The following is a 15,364-nucleotide window of genomic DNA, read 5'->3' on the forward strand; positions in this document are numbered from 1 at the left end:
CCTCTCTGAGCCTCATTTCCATCAGGTGTAAAGCAGAGCTGAGGGTGCCCACCTCACAGGGTTGCTTTAAGGACCAGAGAAGCAATAACATTATTCTGCAAATCCTGGCCCGAGGAGGGCTCCCGCTTCTCTTTCCAATGTCATCTCCTCCACTCACTCCACCCAGATTCATGCGTCTCCTCTCTTGAGCCCTTGGACACTGGGAGCCTTTTCCTGCCCAGGGCCTTTGCTCTTGCTGTACCCTCTGCCTGGGCTGTACTGTCTGCAGCTGCTCACATGGTTGGCTCCTTTTCATCACGCAGGTCTCCCTAACCACCTGGGTTATGTCCATCACCACTCTCCTCGTCACTGCCCATCACACTGCCTTGTTTTTGTCTCTCAGAAGCTTTATCAAAATCTGTAACCATCTATTTATTTGTTAATTATTATTGTCCATCTCTCCAAAAGGGAACTGTGTGGACTGCTGTGCCCCCAGTACCTAAAAAAGTGCCAGGCATACAGCTGGTGCTCAGTAATACAGAATAACTGAATGAATGGATGGATGGAAGGATGGATGGATGGATGGATGGATGGGGAGCCACTCCTCCCTAACTTAATTCACTTATTACACAGCGGGGCAGGGAGAGGGTGTAAGATGGGGGAGGGTGGACTGTGTTTACAGTTCCACCTCTGTAGACTTAGAAGCCCTGAGGCAGTAAATTCTGTTTCAATTGGCAGAGCTGAGAAAAAACTGGCTTGAGATCGACCCAAATGCCTGTTTAAGTTCAGTGTTTTCGTAAGGCTTTATTATTGGAACTGGTGCCATAATTCTCTCCCTAGTTGGAGATGGGTCCCAGCATCTTCTAACCTTTAGTGGGACTCAGAAGGGCCACTGTGGGATGACAGAAGTGACAGCAGAGGAAGAGGAGGGAAGACAGTGTCATAGCCAAAAGCATGGCTTTGGGGGAGGAAGGACGATGCGATTCTACCAGATCCCCATGAGACAGGACTCAGTCCGTTTCCCACTGCATTTGCACATCTGTCATTCCCTCTATGACTCGGTTTTCTCTCCCGTACAATGGAGAGTCATGAAGGTTACATAGATGATCGAGCAACGTCAGGTGGCATGCGGTCAGCGGTCAAGGTTAGCTGATGGTGTCACCAACAAACTGAGGCAGACCTTTACATGGAAGCTACGCCAAGGGCTGGGCACTAATGCCTATTCCAGCCTTTCTCGTACATACCCCTAAGATCATTTGCTGTCCCTTCACAAGGTTTCTTTTTCCTGGAAGGCTGCCCTGGACATTCCTTTTTATTGTTTCCTTAATTAGAAACATGAAGCAACAATACTTGCAAAAAGTATTTTTGGAAGAAAAGTACAATCATTCATTAGTCCACCATCCTCTCATTCCCTCTTCAGTTTTGTATATTACTTTTCAGATCCTTGGTGGTCACTTTTACCAGCTTTCAAGAAGGCAAAAAATGCCAGGATGAGGATTCCCAAAATGACTTCTACCAGTACTCTGCTCCATGCACCAGCCCCAATATGCTTCCAATGGAGCCCTGGAGAAGAGAAGGGGCCCCTGGATGGTAAAAGAATGGAGGTGGGCACAGGAGAACACAGAACGCCACCTTCTTAGAGTATGTGGGGTGGGAGTTATACGTTGGAAATCTGTTTTCTCTTTCTAAGGCTACCCAAGGAGGTGCAAAGCCTCAAACTTCCTGCCTGAAATAATAGCTCCTTTACTTGCCTGTCCAATATCCCCAGCACCCAGCATTTCTCTGAGTCTACAATGTCCTATCACACTTAAAATCAGCCCTCAAGGCCCTGTGTAATTTGGCCTTGCTCTCTCTCTCTCCCAGGACTCTCTCCTCCTCCATCTTCTTCAGGGTTCCAGCCTCGCTGGCCTTTGCTCTGTGCTTCAAAAACATCAAGACATTTCCCTCCACGCAGCATCTGCACTGACTGCTCCCTCTACGTGGAATGCTCTCCCCCAGGTCTGCACATGGCTCGTTCCACCTCACCCGTTGGGCCTCTGTCTCGTGTCATCTCTTCAAAGAGCCTTCCCTGGTGACTCTATCTAAAGTTACACATCGCCTGTCTTAACCCCCCCCCCCCCGACTTCTCATCACGCCCTATCCAAACACCATGTTTATTTGCTTCACTGCACTCAAATCCTCCCAAATGAGCTGGTTTATTTGTTGCCTTGCGTATCATCAGTCTCTACGAAGGCAGATCGCATATCGAGTTTGTCCACCACTGTAACTCTGCTACTTGAGATAGACCCTGCCACACAGTAGGTGCTCAATACATCTTCTAAATAAATGAATGAATGATCAGACACCCAACTCAGGCAATGCCTGAGGGAGGGGCCTCAGCGCCACACTGACCGTGCATCTGGTAGGTGTACGGGCTCTGTCCAGTGGGTGGGGTGCTGAAGCTGGAGCCGTAGCTGAGGAATCCACTCTGGCCGGGGGAATGGTTCAAGCTGTCTTCTGTCTTGATGCCTTGGATGGAGGAAGAAGAAGCACCAGAGACACATGATTAGGATGCTTCCTTGTCACCTGCAGAACAGCTACTGAGTCAACACAGAGTGCTCTTTTATCAGCTTCCAATCTAGGAGTTGCAAATAGGTGGCTTGTGAGCTGAAGTTAGCCCACAGACATGTTTTGCTAAGCCTGCATATTTTTAAGGAAAATTTAACATTAATTGTTTTTTCTTTAAAACATCAGGAGACATCACCAAAAAAAAAAAAAAATCTGGACTTACGGTTTCTCTTGAGCAATGGGATGGTCTAGAACACCATGCCAAGCCAAGCCCGCGTTCCCATGTGACAACACACTGTCCCTATAAGCTTCCCAGTTTGTGTTTCATGGATCCCATCCCGTACCAAGACGCAGGCTAGTTTTAAGGTACTAGTTTTTCATTGCAGATATATATACACACATATTCATACATGTGTATGTATGTATTACATCCTAGAATACTATCAAAAGTGGGGAAGGGAAAGGCCGGCCCAGGGGGCCTCATCTTTTGCACATGCTTCCTGCCTGGCTCCGAGGGTAGTGAGTTCACAACCCCTTACTCTACGGAGTAGCACCTGTATGGCTTAAATGTCCACCAGGAGTTTGGGTGAAGGTGTTAAATGAAACATCCTTCCTCTGTAAAGATGATGCCACTTAACTCTAAGACACTCTCTGCTCCAAAGGCCATGGTTACAAATCTGCCTTCGGTTTCGGCCAAACTCTGACATGCGTCCTCAAAGCACAAGCACCAGTTCCATGGGCAACTGGCTGGAGAAGGGACTGTATTGAGGGAGGGGGGCTGATCCATCATCGGTGGCCCATACACTGTATTTTTATTGAAAAGGTAACAAACTTTGCTGATCTTTGTCTATCTTACAGGCCCAACATGGAATTTCGATACTATTTAAATTTGCATTTTTAAAAGAACATTTCTAGTTCTGGGATGGTTTTATAATTGTGGTTTCCCTTCTTCTCACCCCCATAAATGACGAGAATGTTTAGTAGTGTAAAAATGATGGATTTTGAGTCGAGAGGTCTGTGCTAGAGTCCTGGGTGGTTTGTTTCATTCCTTGTTGACCCGGGTGGTTTCTCTTTCAACCCCAGCTTGGAAGTCTCCTCCCTTATGAAATAAGATACTGATACCCACCGACATTGTTGGGAGATTAAAAGAAGGGGAAAGAATGAACATATAAGGCTCTGAATGAGGTACTTAGCAATACACATTTCTTTAAGCCACACATTAACTTCACAGAACAGGAAATATTGCTTTCTCCAATTTAAAGGTGTGAAAACTGAGTTTCAAGAAGCCTGGCCACTCAGTAAGGGTCCTGCAATCGGCCAATAACTCTGAAGTGAAGGTTTTCCTTTCCTTCTCTTGATGCCTCTTAATAACGGGTGTAAAAGGACTTCACGCAATAGATGGTGCAAGACTTCAGGAACAATAACGATGACGACAAGTAGTTTCTTGCTTATACATTTCTCGCCATATGTATTCTACAGCACTTTCTTTTGCTCAGTCTGCTAGGAATGGTTAATGGTGTGCTTGGTGTGCCTGGAGCCAAATCTAAACTCCTTGGGTGGCCCCAAGGTCCTACATGGGCTCTTCTCACCGCCCAGACCTCTGCCTTCTCCAGGAGCTCACTCTTCTCAAGCTGTGTGCTCAGCTACTCTCATTTGTTTTATTAACCAAACGGAAATCCAAAGCATGGAATAGCATTACTTATTCAGCCAGTCCTCTGATGATGGTTCATTAGGTTGATTCTAATTTTCTTATTATCACAGTCCATGATGGAATGGACGTGCCTGCTCATGCCACGTGAGCGTGTTTATCTACATTGTGTATGAGAAGTGACATTTCTGAGTCGAAGAGTATGTACATTTTTCATTTTAAACAGATACAGACAAAACCACAAGAATATGCTCATTCATTCATTCCACAAACATGTAAAATAATACTCTACCTCAGGTTGCAAACTATAGCCCGTGGGCCAAATGTGACCTGTTGCCTGTTTTTATAAATAAAGTTCTGTTGAAACACAGACACATCTATTCATTTATGTATTATCTGGGACGCTTTCAAGCCTCAATGGTAGAGTTGAGTAGTTGTGATCGAGACTTTGTGGCCTACAGAGCCAAATATATTTATTATCAGGCTCTTTATAGAATGTCTGTGGACCCCTATTCTACAAAACGTAATGATACAGAGGAAAGAGAAACATCAAATCCAGGGAATGTGGGTATCTCTGAAAAGAAAGGGAGACAACCTCCATTTTTTTTTATTGTTTAAGTTGGATGGTCAGTTCACGGGTGCTGGTACTGTTACTCTTTATGTTTTTACATATGTCCTTAAATGTTGCGTAACAAATTGAGAAAAAAATACTCAACACCCCTAACCTCCTTGCCTCTAGTTTACTCAATTGTGCTATTTCCCTGTAACTATTTAAACACAGTTAATAATGCTATTTGCCAAGGAGCAATGAAAAAAGTTTCCTGAGAAGATTCAACAAGGTTTGTCTAGACAATGAGCAAACACTGCTTGCTCAGGCACCGGCATGTGCAAAGGGAAATGGCTTTCCATCCCACTTGTCATTATTTAGTGACAAGGACATTCTGGGTGTGTAGCAGCCTGGCTTCTACTGCACTGATTGTGCATTTCCTTTGGGCCAGGCCCTGGGAGCTAAGCTCTTCATATAGACCAGGGGTTGGCAAATTACGGTCCTTGGGCCAAATCTGGCCCTCTGCCTGCTTGTGTAAATAAAGTTTTATTGGAACAGAAACACTCATATTGTCCGGCTGCTTTCATGCTCCAACGGCAGATTTGTGTAGTTGTGACCAACACTGGGCAGCCCACAAAGATGAAAATATTTACTATCTGGCCCTTTATGGAAAAAGGGAGCAGACCCCCTATGTAGACAATCTCATTGAATCCTTACAACAGCCACAAGGAGGCCAGACTTAGTATCGCTCCATTGTATGAATGAGGAAACTCACCCAGGGTCTTAGGGCCAGCAAGGGGCAGCAGTGGGGTGTGAGTAAGACGTGTGTGTGCTCTTACCACCTACACTGTATTGTCAGCATACAGACTCTCAAGTAACTGAGACCATAAAATGACTTTGAACCCAATTAATTTCCACCCGATGCTATGTTTTGTCTGGGAACAGGGCTAGTTTTCTCTTTTATGCTGAAAAATAATATGGCTTCATTTTTCTTGGCTGTCAGCCAGGCTGGGTAACTTACGTGTGATTGTATCACAAATCTTCTAGCATAAGAGGGGCAGAAAGTTAAAAATGATGCCCACACCTGTTGGCCAAGGTCTGTCACAGGTAATCTCCCAGGATTTATGGAATGCACACTCTGGCAATGGAGCTTGGTCTTGAGCTTGGACCCCAGCGCAGGCTGCCTAGGTTTAATTCCACCTCTGCCCTCGACCAGCTGGGTAACCTTGGGAGCATTATTTACCCTGAGTCCCCACTGATTTATCCCTCAAAAGAGAATAACGATGGGACCTTCCTTGTAGGGTTAAGGGGCCATTAAAGGAACTAGTGGACACATAGCACCGAGACTTGTGAGTGGCTCAACGAGGGTGACCATTACCAACGCCTGACCGGACGCCCCACAGGGCGTGGCACTGCTACCTCGAGAATTGCGCTTGAATCTGTACTCCTATCTGTCACTGCCTTGTGCCAGGCCTCCACCATCACCTGACGCCAGGTGTTATCAGTCTCCTAACTGGTCTTCCTGTTTCTCCTCTGCTTCCCTGTAATCCAACCTCCTCACAGCAGCCAAGGTGATTCATAAAACACCCAGACTGTATCCTACAGCGCTTTGCTTACACACCCACCAATGAGAGTTCTTGTGTCACTTGGAATAAAATCCCAAATCCCTCCCTGGCCTTTCAGGCTCTGCCCACCTCACCCACCTCACCCCTCACTGTGCTCCAGCCACTGGGCTTCTTAGACTTGCCAAATTCCTTCCCTTCCCTGGGCCTTCCCACGGTGGTCCCCACTGCCTGGACGCTCTTCCTCCTGAGCTTGCTTGCGTGTGGTCATTTCTCAGTTCTCAGCTGAATCAGCTCATTTAAAAGGCCTGCATGGAGCTGGAACATAAATTAAGTCTTTCTCTTTCTTTCTCTCTCATGACCTTCTCTTCCTTTATAACATGCATGCGTATCATGACACCCCTGGCTCTCCTGGGTCTCCCGCTTGCCAACTACAGATCTTAGAACTTCTTAGCTTCCAAAATCGGGTGAGCCAACTCCTATGATCTCTCTCTATCTTCATATCTGTCTCCTTCTCCATCTCCATCTCCCATCCCATTGGTTCTGTTTCTCTGGAGAACCCTGACTCATGTAGACAGGGACAGGTGAGCAATGGAAGTTAGTCCTGGTTCTTAGCAGTAAGGTTCTGACAGTCAAGGTCTGTAGGTCTGTTGTTTTGTCTTCCCGGCATCCGTGTTCCCACTGATACTATCCCTTCGAGAGAACCATCCCTCCCTCATATATACAATCCATGCGCTTCATCCTCCGTATCTCTCTCACTCCCACCTCCCTGCCTTGCTCTAAGTATTGTCACATGACCCAAATTGGGCCAATGAGGGTCAATATGGGATTCTAGTGGAACTATTGGGAAAGACGAGTTCTCCTTCCACTGGGAGTGCTGAGCTGAAAGGATGCAAACCCAGAGTTGATAGGTACCACATCTGCTGCCACGTAGGCACTCCAACTTGTGTGGGAGTCAGACCGACTCAGAGGGAAACAGCTGAACACGGAGAGGTGTGTTTCTCCTGATATCATTGGAGCAGCTGGGTCTGGGCATTCCTGATGCTAGCTTGCTTTCCCAGTATGTGAACCATTAAATTTCCATTTTCTCTAAGCCAGCCTGGGTTAAGTTTCTTACTCTTGCAATCAAAAAAGGCCTTGATATAGTCTACAGAACTTGAACCATCTTTAAAGTGTCTGTCATTCTCTACCTGCAATACAAAATTAGGCTGGCTGTATTTGTCATTCTGCATTTACCGGAGGCAATAGGGCAGAAGAAAGACTACAGTGTTGGGGGCCCCAGGGGGAAAGCAAGGGCTTGGTCTGGCACTCACTGTAGGAAGGTATCCCATAGGCTTGTGCCGGAGGCGGGTAGGCTGTGTAGGGCGTGGCCTGCTGGATCCCTGCGCTGTACTGCGTCTGGCCGTAGGCTGCCATGGCCGTGGGAGGCTGGCTGGGCAGGACACGTGGGCAAGGTCTGCAGGGAAGGAGAGAAGATTAAATCTCCAAACCCAACCCAGCATCCCTTCTCCCTTATTTTGGTATCAACACCACCATTTTCCTTTGGGTATTTACCCTTTCCAGGGCGGAGACAACTTACGTGTTCATCAAACTCCATTTCGTTTTCTCTCTTCCCGGGCACCAGGAAGATTACATTTCCTCTCCCTTGCGGCCAGATTCGACCAAGTGACTGGGTTCTGCCATTCCCAAGTCAGGTTAATAAAACAACCCACTCCACCCCTCACCCCCCAACCTCTCTCCTCTTTCCGCAGCAACTGTGGAGGGCACACATCCTGGATCCCTGAGTCAGTGTGTGGAGGACAGCTGCCCTGGGGAGTTCCATCTGATCCGCACCGGGCTTTATGTGAGTAACACACAAACCTTTGTTGTGTTAAGCCATCGAGACCAGGGTTTATTAGTTACTACAGCACAGCCTATCCCATCCTGACTGTCCTCATTTAGACACCTTCCCACTTGACTGCAGCTTTGACAGGGCTGTCAATCAAGATGCCCTGCTCTTGGCCAAGGGGTGAGTACATGAGGCAAGATTGTCATACGCTCTGTGAGGTATCTAGAAATGCATGTAGTGGGCCGGGAATTAGCAGAGAACTTTATTTGAAAAATGTCCCCAATTTACACCTGGCCTTAGGAAAAGTAGAAATCTGAGGTGATCAACTCCTGCTTCCCATCAAAACCAATTTACCCTGCTCAGGTTAAACGGGGGCTAAAATGAAAATCCAGAGAAAGAATGGGGGAGCTCTCTCGAACCCTGATGCCATTAAACAAGTTAGGAAGATTTAACAGACCTCAGTTGCTAGTCACAACCCCCAAAACATCTTCTGGAGGGAAAGGAAGGCTGAGAAAGTGTTTCTTAGACACAGCTTCTCCAGTGTTTTTAAGGGAGGACAAGTCCAGATATGGAGGTGGTGACCATTGGGCCAGGCCAAACCCAGCGCTTCTCATGCTGTGGGGTGCAGACCTGTGCCTCTCCAAGGTCAGGCTCCTGAGGGCCCTGGGTAAGCCGTGTCTATCACTGAGCCCCCACTGCTTCTCTGCACACCTGCCAGCTGTGTTGAGATCTCTGATTTACTGGTCTGTCTCCCCCTCTAGATTGGAAGCTCTCCAAGGGCAGGGACCTCTGAATCTCCAGGACTTGGGAGGGGATTTGGTACCAAGGAGTGTTGGGTGGATGTTGGAGCAGGAAGAAAGAATGAAAGAAGGGAAGGAGAGGGAGGGAGAAGAAGAGAGGGAAAGAAAGAGAGAAGGATGGGGTGGGAAGAGGGAAGGGGAGGGAGAGAGGCAGAGAGAGAAGGACAAAGAAAGATGGAGGGAGGGAGAGAAAGAAGGAAGAGAGAAAAGGAGGGAGAGGAAAGGAGAAAGGTAAAAAGAGAAGGAGAGACAGGGAAAAAGGGAGGGAGGGAGGAACTGAGAAAGAGTCTATGCACAGGAAAGGAAAGGAAGGCAAGACTGAACAAAAGAACAAAGAGAAGATGAAAACAACAGCCAACACTCTGAAAACACTGTTCCAGGCCCCCTTTTAAGTGGTGTTTACATGTTTTAGCTCATTTCATGGGGCAGGTGTCATGACTGTCCCCCTTTTCCAAATGTGGAGACTGAGGCCTTGGAAGGTAAAATAGCTCAGCTAGTAAGTGCTGGCCCTGTGATTCCTCTCCAAGGAGTCTGGCTCCAGATAGCTGCCCTCCAAGAAGGAAGAGAGAGGGCATGAGGAGACCAGGCAAGTGTACTCACCTTGCCAAGAGCTGGGACACACGCGGAAGGGCCGATGTGGTGACGCCTGGAGGGAAGACAAATGGGAAGGGCTTTAGCTGTCAGAGTGATGTTCCACTGAGGTTGTGAGTTCAGACGCCGGCTTCAGCAGAAGAAACTTAGAGACTCACTGCCAGGGACTTTCTCAACCACAAAAGCTTATCCGAGGCACAACATCTTAGCATTAGCCTTGAAAACCCTTTCTGGGTAAGTTTTGCCTCCAGGTAGTAATTGAAGGGCAAAAGAGAAACAATGTATAGCATCTCAAAACATCAGAGGGGAATCCATCCCCCCACCCATTGTACAGATGGAGAAACTGAGGCCAAAGGGACAGAAAAAAACATGCTTGAGCCAGGTCACATGACCAGGCAGTAGCACAACTGGTACCTGAACTTGGCTTGCTGATTCCCAAATGGGTGCTATTTCCACTCCTGGATGGAGAAACCACTCCCTTTCCTGCCTTGAAGGCAACCCCGAGAACCCCAGAATGGCAGGCACTGGCTGGTTTGGATTATCCAACATCCATTTCCCTTCTTCTGATGATATAACTTTGATGTCCCCTTCCTCCCTCCCCAGTTTCAGTCCATGGGGTTCAGTGAGCTGGCCCCAGCAGTGAGGGGAAGGCACATCTTGGATCATCCCCTAGGCTCCAGCGAGGGGGTGGAGCAGCGAGATGGTAGCAGCCTGAGCTTCAACTGTACCCCTGGGCACACAGCATCCAACCATCGGTGGGAAACGATAATGCAGGAGGTGATGAAAAGGTGAGAGAGTTAAGCGGGGAGAGATGCTTGTGAGATGCTAATTTTACAAATGGACAGTTCACAGCTATGTCATCTTTTACAGCACGACTCAATGAATATCCTCACTATGAAGCCCTGGAAAATACTAGATAACATGACTATTGATTGCACCAACCTGCCATTCACACTTCTTGGTATGTAGGGCAGGGGCTGGGGTGTCCTTGTGCCTCCTGAGAAATGTTCCGAGGTCCCCAGAGTTCTGAGCCTCTCTCAGCCCCTGAGCTGGAGGCTCAGAAGACCAACTTGCAATTTCCATTTTACCACCTAGTAGCAATGAGACTTTGGGCAGGTTGCCTAGAGCTTTTGGGCCTCAGTGTTCCTTCCTGTGAAATGGGGGGAAATATTTATCTCACAACGTTGGGCGAGGATTGAAGGAGAAGATGATGACGACATCGATGATTTACCCCGTGCTCGTTATGTGCCACGCTCTCTTCTAAATGCGTTACCTGGATTAGTTATTTTATCCTCATATTCACCCCACGAAGAGGGTTCTATTCACATCCCCATGCTGACGAAGAGCTGGAGGCACAGAGAGTTGAAGGAACTCACCCAAAGCCACACAGATTGTAAAGTAATCTGAACCTGAACCTAATGGCCTGTAATCTGAACCCTGGTAGTCTGACTCCAGAGTTTGTCTTCTCATCCAGGACACTGCAGCCCATAAGGACAATCATCCTAAAAACAATTCGCACCCACTCAGAAGCTCAGTACGAGTATGTGCCAGGCCATGCGTTCACTGTTTGTATGCACGCTCTCATTTGGTCCTCACAACAGCGGGATGAGGCAGGTAGTGGCATTCTCCCCATTGTACAGATGGAGAAACTGGGGAAGGCTAAATGCCTTGCTCAAGCCACACAGCCTGTGGACACGGGACCTGGGAGTTGAACCCAAGGGTTATTTGAGCGCCAAATCCATTCCTTTACCTCCCTGGCTTAGCCAAATTCTGTGCAAGTCCCAAACCACTGGGGTGAGGGTGGGAATCCTGAAGTCCATTTAGAGAACTACAACTAGAATTAAAAGGTCAAATAGAATAGATAATATCAGCAGGTATTGCCCACAATAAGAAGGAATTGTGCGAAACTTCTGTTCCAGTTATAGACATGAGAATGTGTTGTGTGTATTGGGTGTGTGTGTGTGTGCACGCGCGCTGAAAGGCAGTGTGAAAACATTTCTTACTATGTGTCGTATTTTAAAAAGTTGGAACAACATTGGTCTAATGCTAAAGGACTCCCCTGGTGCACAGTAGGTGCTCAATGCTAATTTCCCTACTAGGGGTTTGCTGCTCCAGGCAGGCCCTCATGCGTCCTCTTTTTCATCCTCCCCCAGGACTAGAGAACGAACCGTCTCATTCTGAAGCAGTCATAGTCTCATTATTGGTAAAAGCCAGTGATTTGAGTGCATTTAGTACATAAGTTCCTGAATTAAACATTTTGAATATGTTTTCTTTAATAAATATGTACATATTCATAAAAAATCTAAATCTATGGAAACATTCCTATGGGCTGGGATTAACTTGGCATTTTATAAATTTGAAGCCAGAGTCTTCCCCCCACAACCGCCCTGCCATGATTTGCATGTTTGCCTCACTCTGGCTTCCTCTGTTCCTCTGAATTGTTGAGCGCCCTGCCTTTCCCACCTGGGCAGGTCTCCCTCCCCTGCTGTGCAAACCTGAGATTGTGCAAGTGAGAAAGAGGCATTCGGGAAGTGCAAAGAGATTTTCCTTTTGCGGACTATGTGATTTTGGAAAAGCATAGGCTTTTATCCTTTTTTTTCTTTTTCTTTTTTTGGTTGTTATTGTTTTAAAAATTTGGTATTACCTGCAAGTTTTTCATGCTGGGACACATGGGGGAATTGCGAATCTGGAAAATGAGTGGATTATATATGGAATAATCTTCTTCCCTCCTTTCTTCCTTTGTCCACAGCTAAGGATGGTGTTGATCTCACTGGGAATCCTGATGGTACGTGACAACGTGACAATGTGGGGCTCTCAAGCTCCTTCCCTTCTTTGAGGACCTGGGGTGGGATTGTATCAAGCACGAAGAGGTGGGGCAGGGGCTCCCAGGAGTGCAGAGCCTCTCCCTTCCTCTGTTGCTCTTGCTCTGGTCCAGGGCTGTGAGTCCTCGAGGTCATGGGGACCAGGAGGCCCACCTGCAGGTGCAGCCACCATCTACATACCAGGAAGTGGGCGCATGAGCAACACCAGCCTTGATGTGAAAGCTGGAGGAGTGGGCATTCGAGTCCCAGGTACGCACCTGGTCCTCAGCGGAGCCCAGGATGTCTTTCAGGATGCCCCAGATGCCCGTTTCACCACTTTTGGATGCAATGGTATTTGAAAGCTTTCTCCAGATGGCAGTCAGAGCCAGACAGACACATTGAGGGAGACGCGAGAGCCAGGCCAGCAAGCTTCCCATGTGGCTCAGGAATGATCTTGCCCATAGCCTTGGCAACACGGCTGGATGCAGGCACGGTGCTCTGGGTGGCAGCATGGCCATCGTACCACAGCCTGCCAGGAGGGGTAAAGAAGGTGTGGACTGTGGTCGTGATTCCCTTCACAATGCCAGAGCGTGACAGACCCTTGCAGTGGGTGTGTGGGGGGTGGGGCAAGCATGCTGGCAATCTAGGGGGCAGGGTCACCCTGCTCATGGTCACCCCATGAAGAAACACGGGGCCATTGGTACAACAGGCAGCTGACCCTGTGACTCCGCTCGTCAGGTGAGCCCCGGGCACCTTCAGGGTGGCGAAATGTCATATTCAGCAGCAGCAGTGCCTTTCACATTTGTGGGATCGGGTACCTGGCAGATGGAGATGGACTCCCCACTGATCACAGGTGCCTGTTCTTCACCTGGTCAGTGTCACTGAACTCGTCATGATGGATGAGGTTGAGGTCAAGGGAGGAGTCACTGATGGTGACTTATCTACGTTGCCAGCGGTGAACGCAGCCCCAGTGACCTGACTCAACATAGACAAATCTATTTACTGCTAGCCTCACCACGTGTTTCAGGGGGGTGTGGCTGGCACAGAAAGTGGGGCAGGTAGTTCTCAAGTGGCGAGGGGCAGAGAATGTCCTCCATTTACTTCTCCATTTAAAACTCTAAGCCTCCTCTTCCTCTCCTGCTTCCTGTGGGTGAAGGGAGAAGGATTAGCTAAAAGGATGGCCAGAGCCTCTGGGATGAATCCATTCATTCATTCATTCAGTCAATCAGTCAGTCACTGTCCACCATGTGCCAGGCATGTACTAAAAACTGGGTTACACTAGGTGAGCAAAAGCAGTCAGGGGCCCTGCCCTCACAGACCCTCCTGTTTACTGGGGAGATGGATAGCAAACAAATAATTACTTAATTATAATTACAGCAAGGTGCAAGGAAGAAAGTGGACAGTATAGGGCAGTGCACCTGGGACCTTAATGTGCACAGAATTGGCCTGGGGGTCTCTTTAAAATGCAGACTCCAAGTCTGTAGGTCAAGGAAGCTCCCAGGTGATACTGACACGGCAGGCCCAGGAACCACACTTTGTATAGCGCGAGTTTGGACCACGGGCTAATACCTATAGAACCACATGCAAATTACTAAATAGTATCACAATTCTGGATTCATACAAATAAATCTCCGTTCCTGAAGTCACAAACTCAAACGCATATTGGGGCCAAGAAGGCAATACAAATGAGCAAACACCCAATTCGAATAAGAGGTAACTAAAGTTGGGGGTCTGTGTGCCAGGGCACACTTATGTGTGACTGTGTGTGTATGTGATTGTGCGAAGTAACTTGCCCAAGGACACACCCACTTTGTTCATTCCTTCATGCATTCAACAAATGTTTATTATGCACCTACTGTGGGCTAGCTCTACAATCCAACTCTCATAATTTGTTAACTTAGTATTCTTTCCAGAGAAAGCTTGTGGGCAGAAGGGGGTCAGCCCCAAATTCAAATCCTGACTCTGCTGCAAGAGAACCGTGTGACCTTGTGGCAGTCACTTCCTCTCTCTAAGCCTTGGTGTCCACATCCGCAAAATGGGACGATAGCTCATACCCGGCAGGGCTGCTGCAAGGATTACAGAAGCAGGTACCTGCCAAATGGTAACTGCTCAACACACAGGCGTTATTATTAGCTTTCCATTCTCCTGGGGCCCTTGCTTTAAACCACTTAAATCCCGGAGCCCAATTTGAATGTTCACACTTTTTTTTTATCTCTCACCGGGAGGATTAAGAAGCTAATGATTCTGAAAGCAGCAACTGCTATTATGTTGTCTAATTGGACCCCAGGGGCCGCTTCTAACTGATGCCGGTGAGATGAGACAACTTCTAGTGAGCTGTCTTGAGCTACGAAAGGTGCATGTCCATAAATTGTATCAGTTCATCTGCCTCTTGTGGGTGGCGTAAACTGCTCCCAGATCAGCGACAGCGACAGCTGTATTAGGAGTCCAGAAGTATGCACTCCAATTTTGACTTTCATTGAATGTCTATGTGACAATGAACAAGTCATTTGGCCATCGTGGGGGTGTTCCTGAGACCTGAAAGGAATGAGGCCAGTATATCCCAGGGTGTGAGGATTTTAGGGCTACATACATACATACTCTTCTCGTTAAATTATCACAAATCTATTTTAATATTTTAATGCATATTAAAATCATAACAAGACTATCTAAATTGTAATTTTTCATTTCTGGAACAGGTTTAAAGTCATCCTTTTAAAATGAATTTACTGAAAGGGAGTTGTTTTCAAGAACAATGAGTAAGCAAGTGACAGGATAGGTGGTATGACTATATGGCAGAAAGTGGCTTGAGAATGTGTGAAGTTTGTGAGACATCGCCATAGGAGAAAGTCCTTTATCCAGGGAGGGCTTTCGATAATTAGTAAGTCAGTGCCCTTTTTCATAAAGAGGAGCTGGCAGTTCCCTTAAAACTACGCAGGTAGAGGTTGTTTCGGGGGCTAAGTCCCCCAAAGAAGCCAGCTGAGAAAGGCTCAGAGGTGGGAAAGGTGAAGGTGATCTGTGGCTCCCCAGGTGAGGACTCGGGCAAAGCTCTGGGCAGCTCAAC

The 15,364-nt window shown here is 47.5% G+C and overlaps 1 protein-coding gene across 4 annotated transcripts in view; it reads right to left on the reverse strand.

Moving 5' to 3' along the window:
- The window catches only part of EYA2 (EYA transcriptional coactivator and phosphatase 2), a 224,994-nt gene that overhangs the window by 131,652 nt on the left and 77,978 nt on the right, over positions 1-15,364 (reverse strand). For all 4 annotated transcript variants that reach the window (XM_033095320.1, XM_033095321.1, XM_033095323.1 and 1 more), the window contains exons 3-5: positions 9,512-9,557; positions 7,597-7,739; positions 2,371-2,487 (exon numbers count right to left, since the gene is read on the reverse strand). In XM_033095320.1, the coding sequence (XP_032951211.1) occupies positions 2,371-2,487; positions 7,597-7,739; positions 9,512-9,557 (306 nt within the window). The remainder of the gene's footprint in view (positions 1-2,370; positions 2,488-7,596; positions 7,740-9,511; positions 9,558-15,364) is intronic.

This window comes from Rhinolophus ferrumequinum, chromosome 23, assembly GCF_004115265.2.
Source record: "Rhinolophus ferrumequinum isolate MPI-CBG mRhiFer1 chromosome 23, mRhiFer1_v1.p, whole genome shotgun sequence".
Lineage (NCBI taxonomy): Eukaryota > Metazoa > Chordata > Mammalia > Chiroptera > Rhinolophidae > Rhinolophus > Rhinolophus ferrumequinum.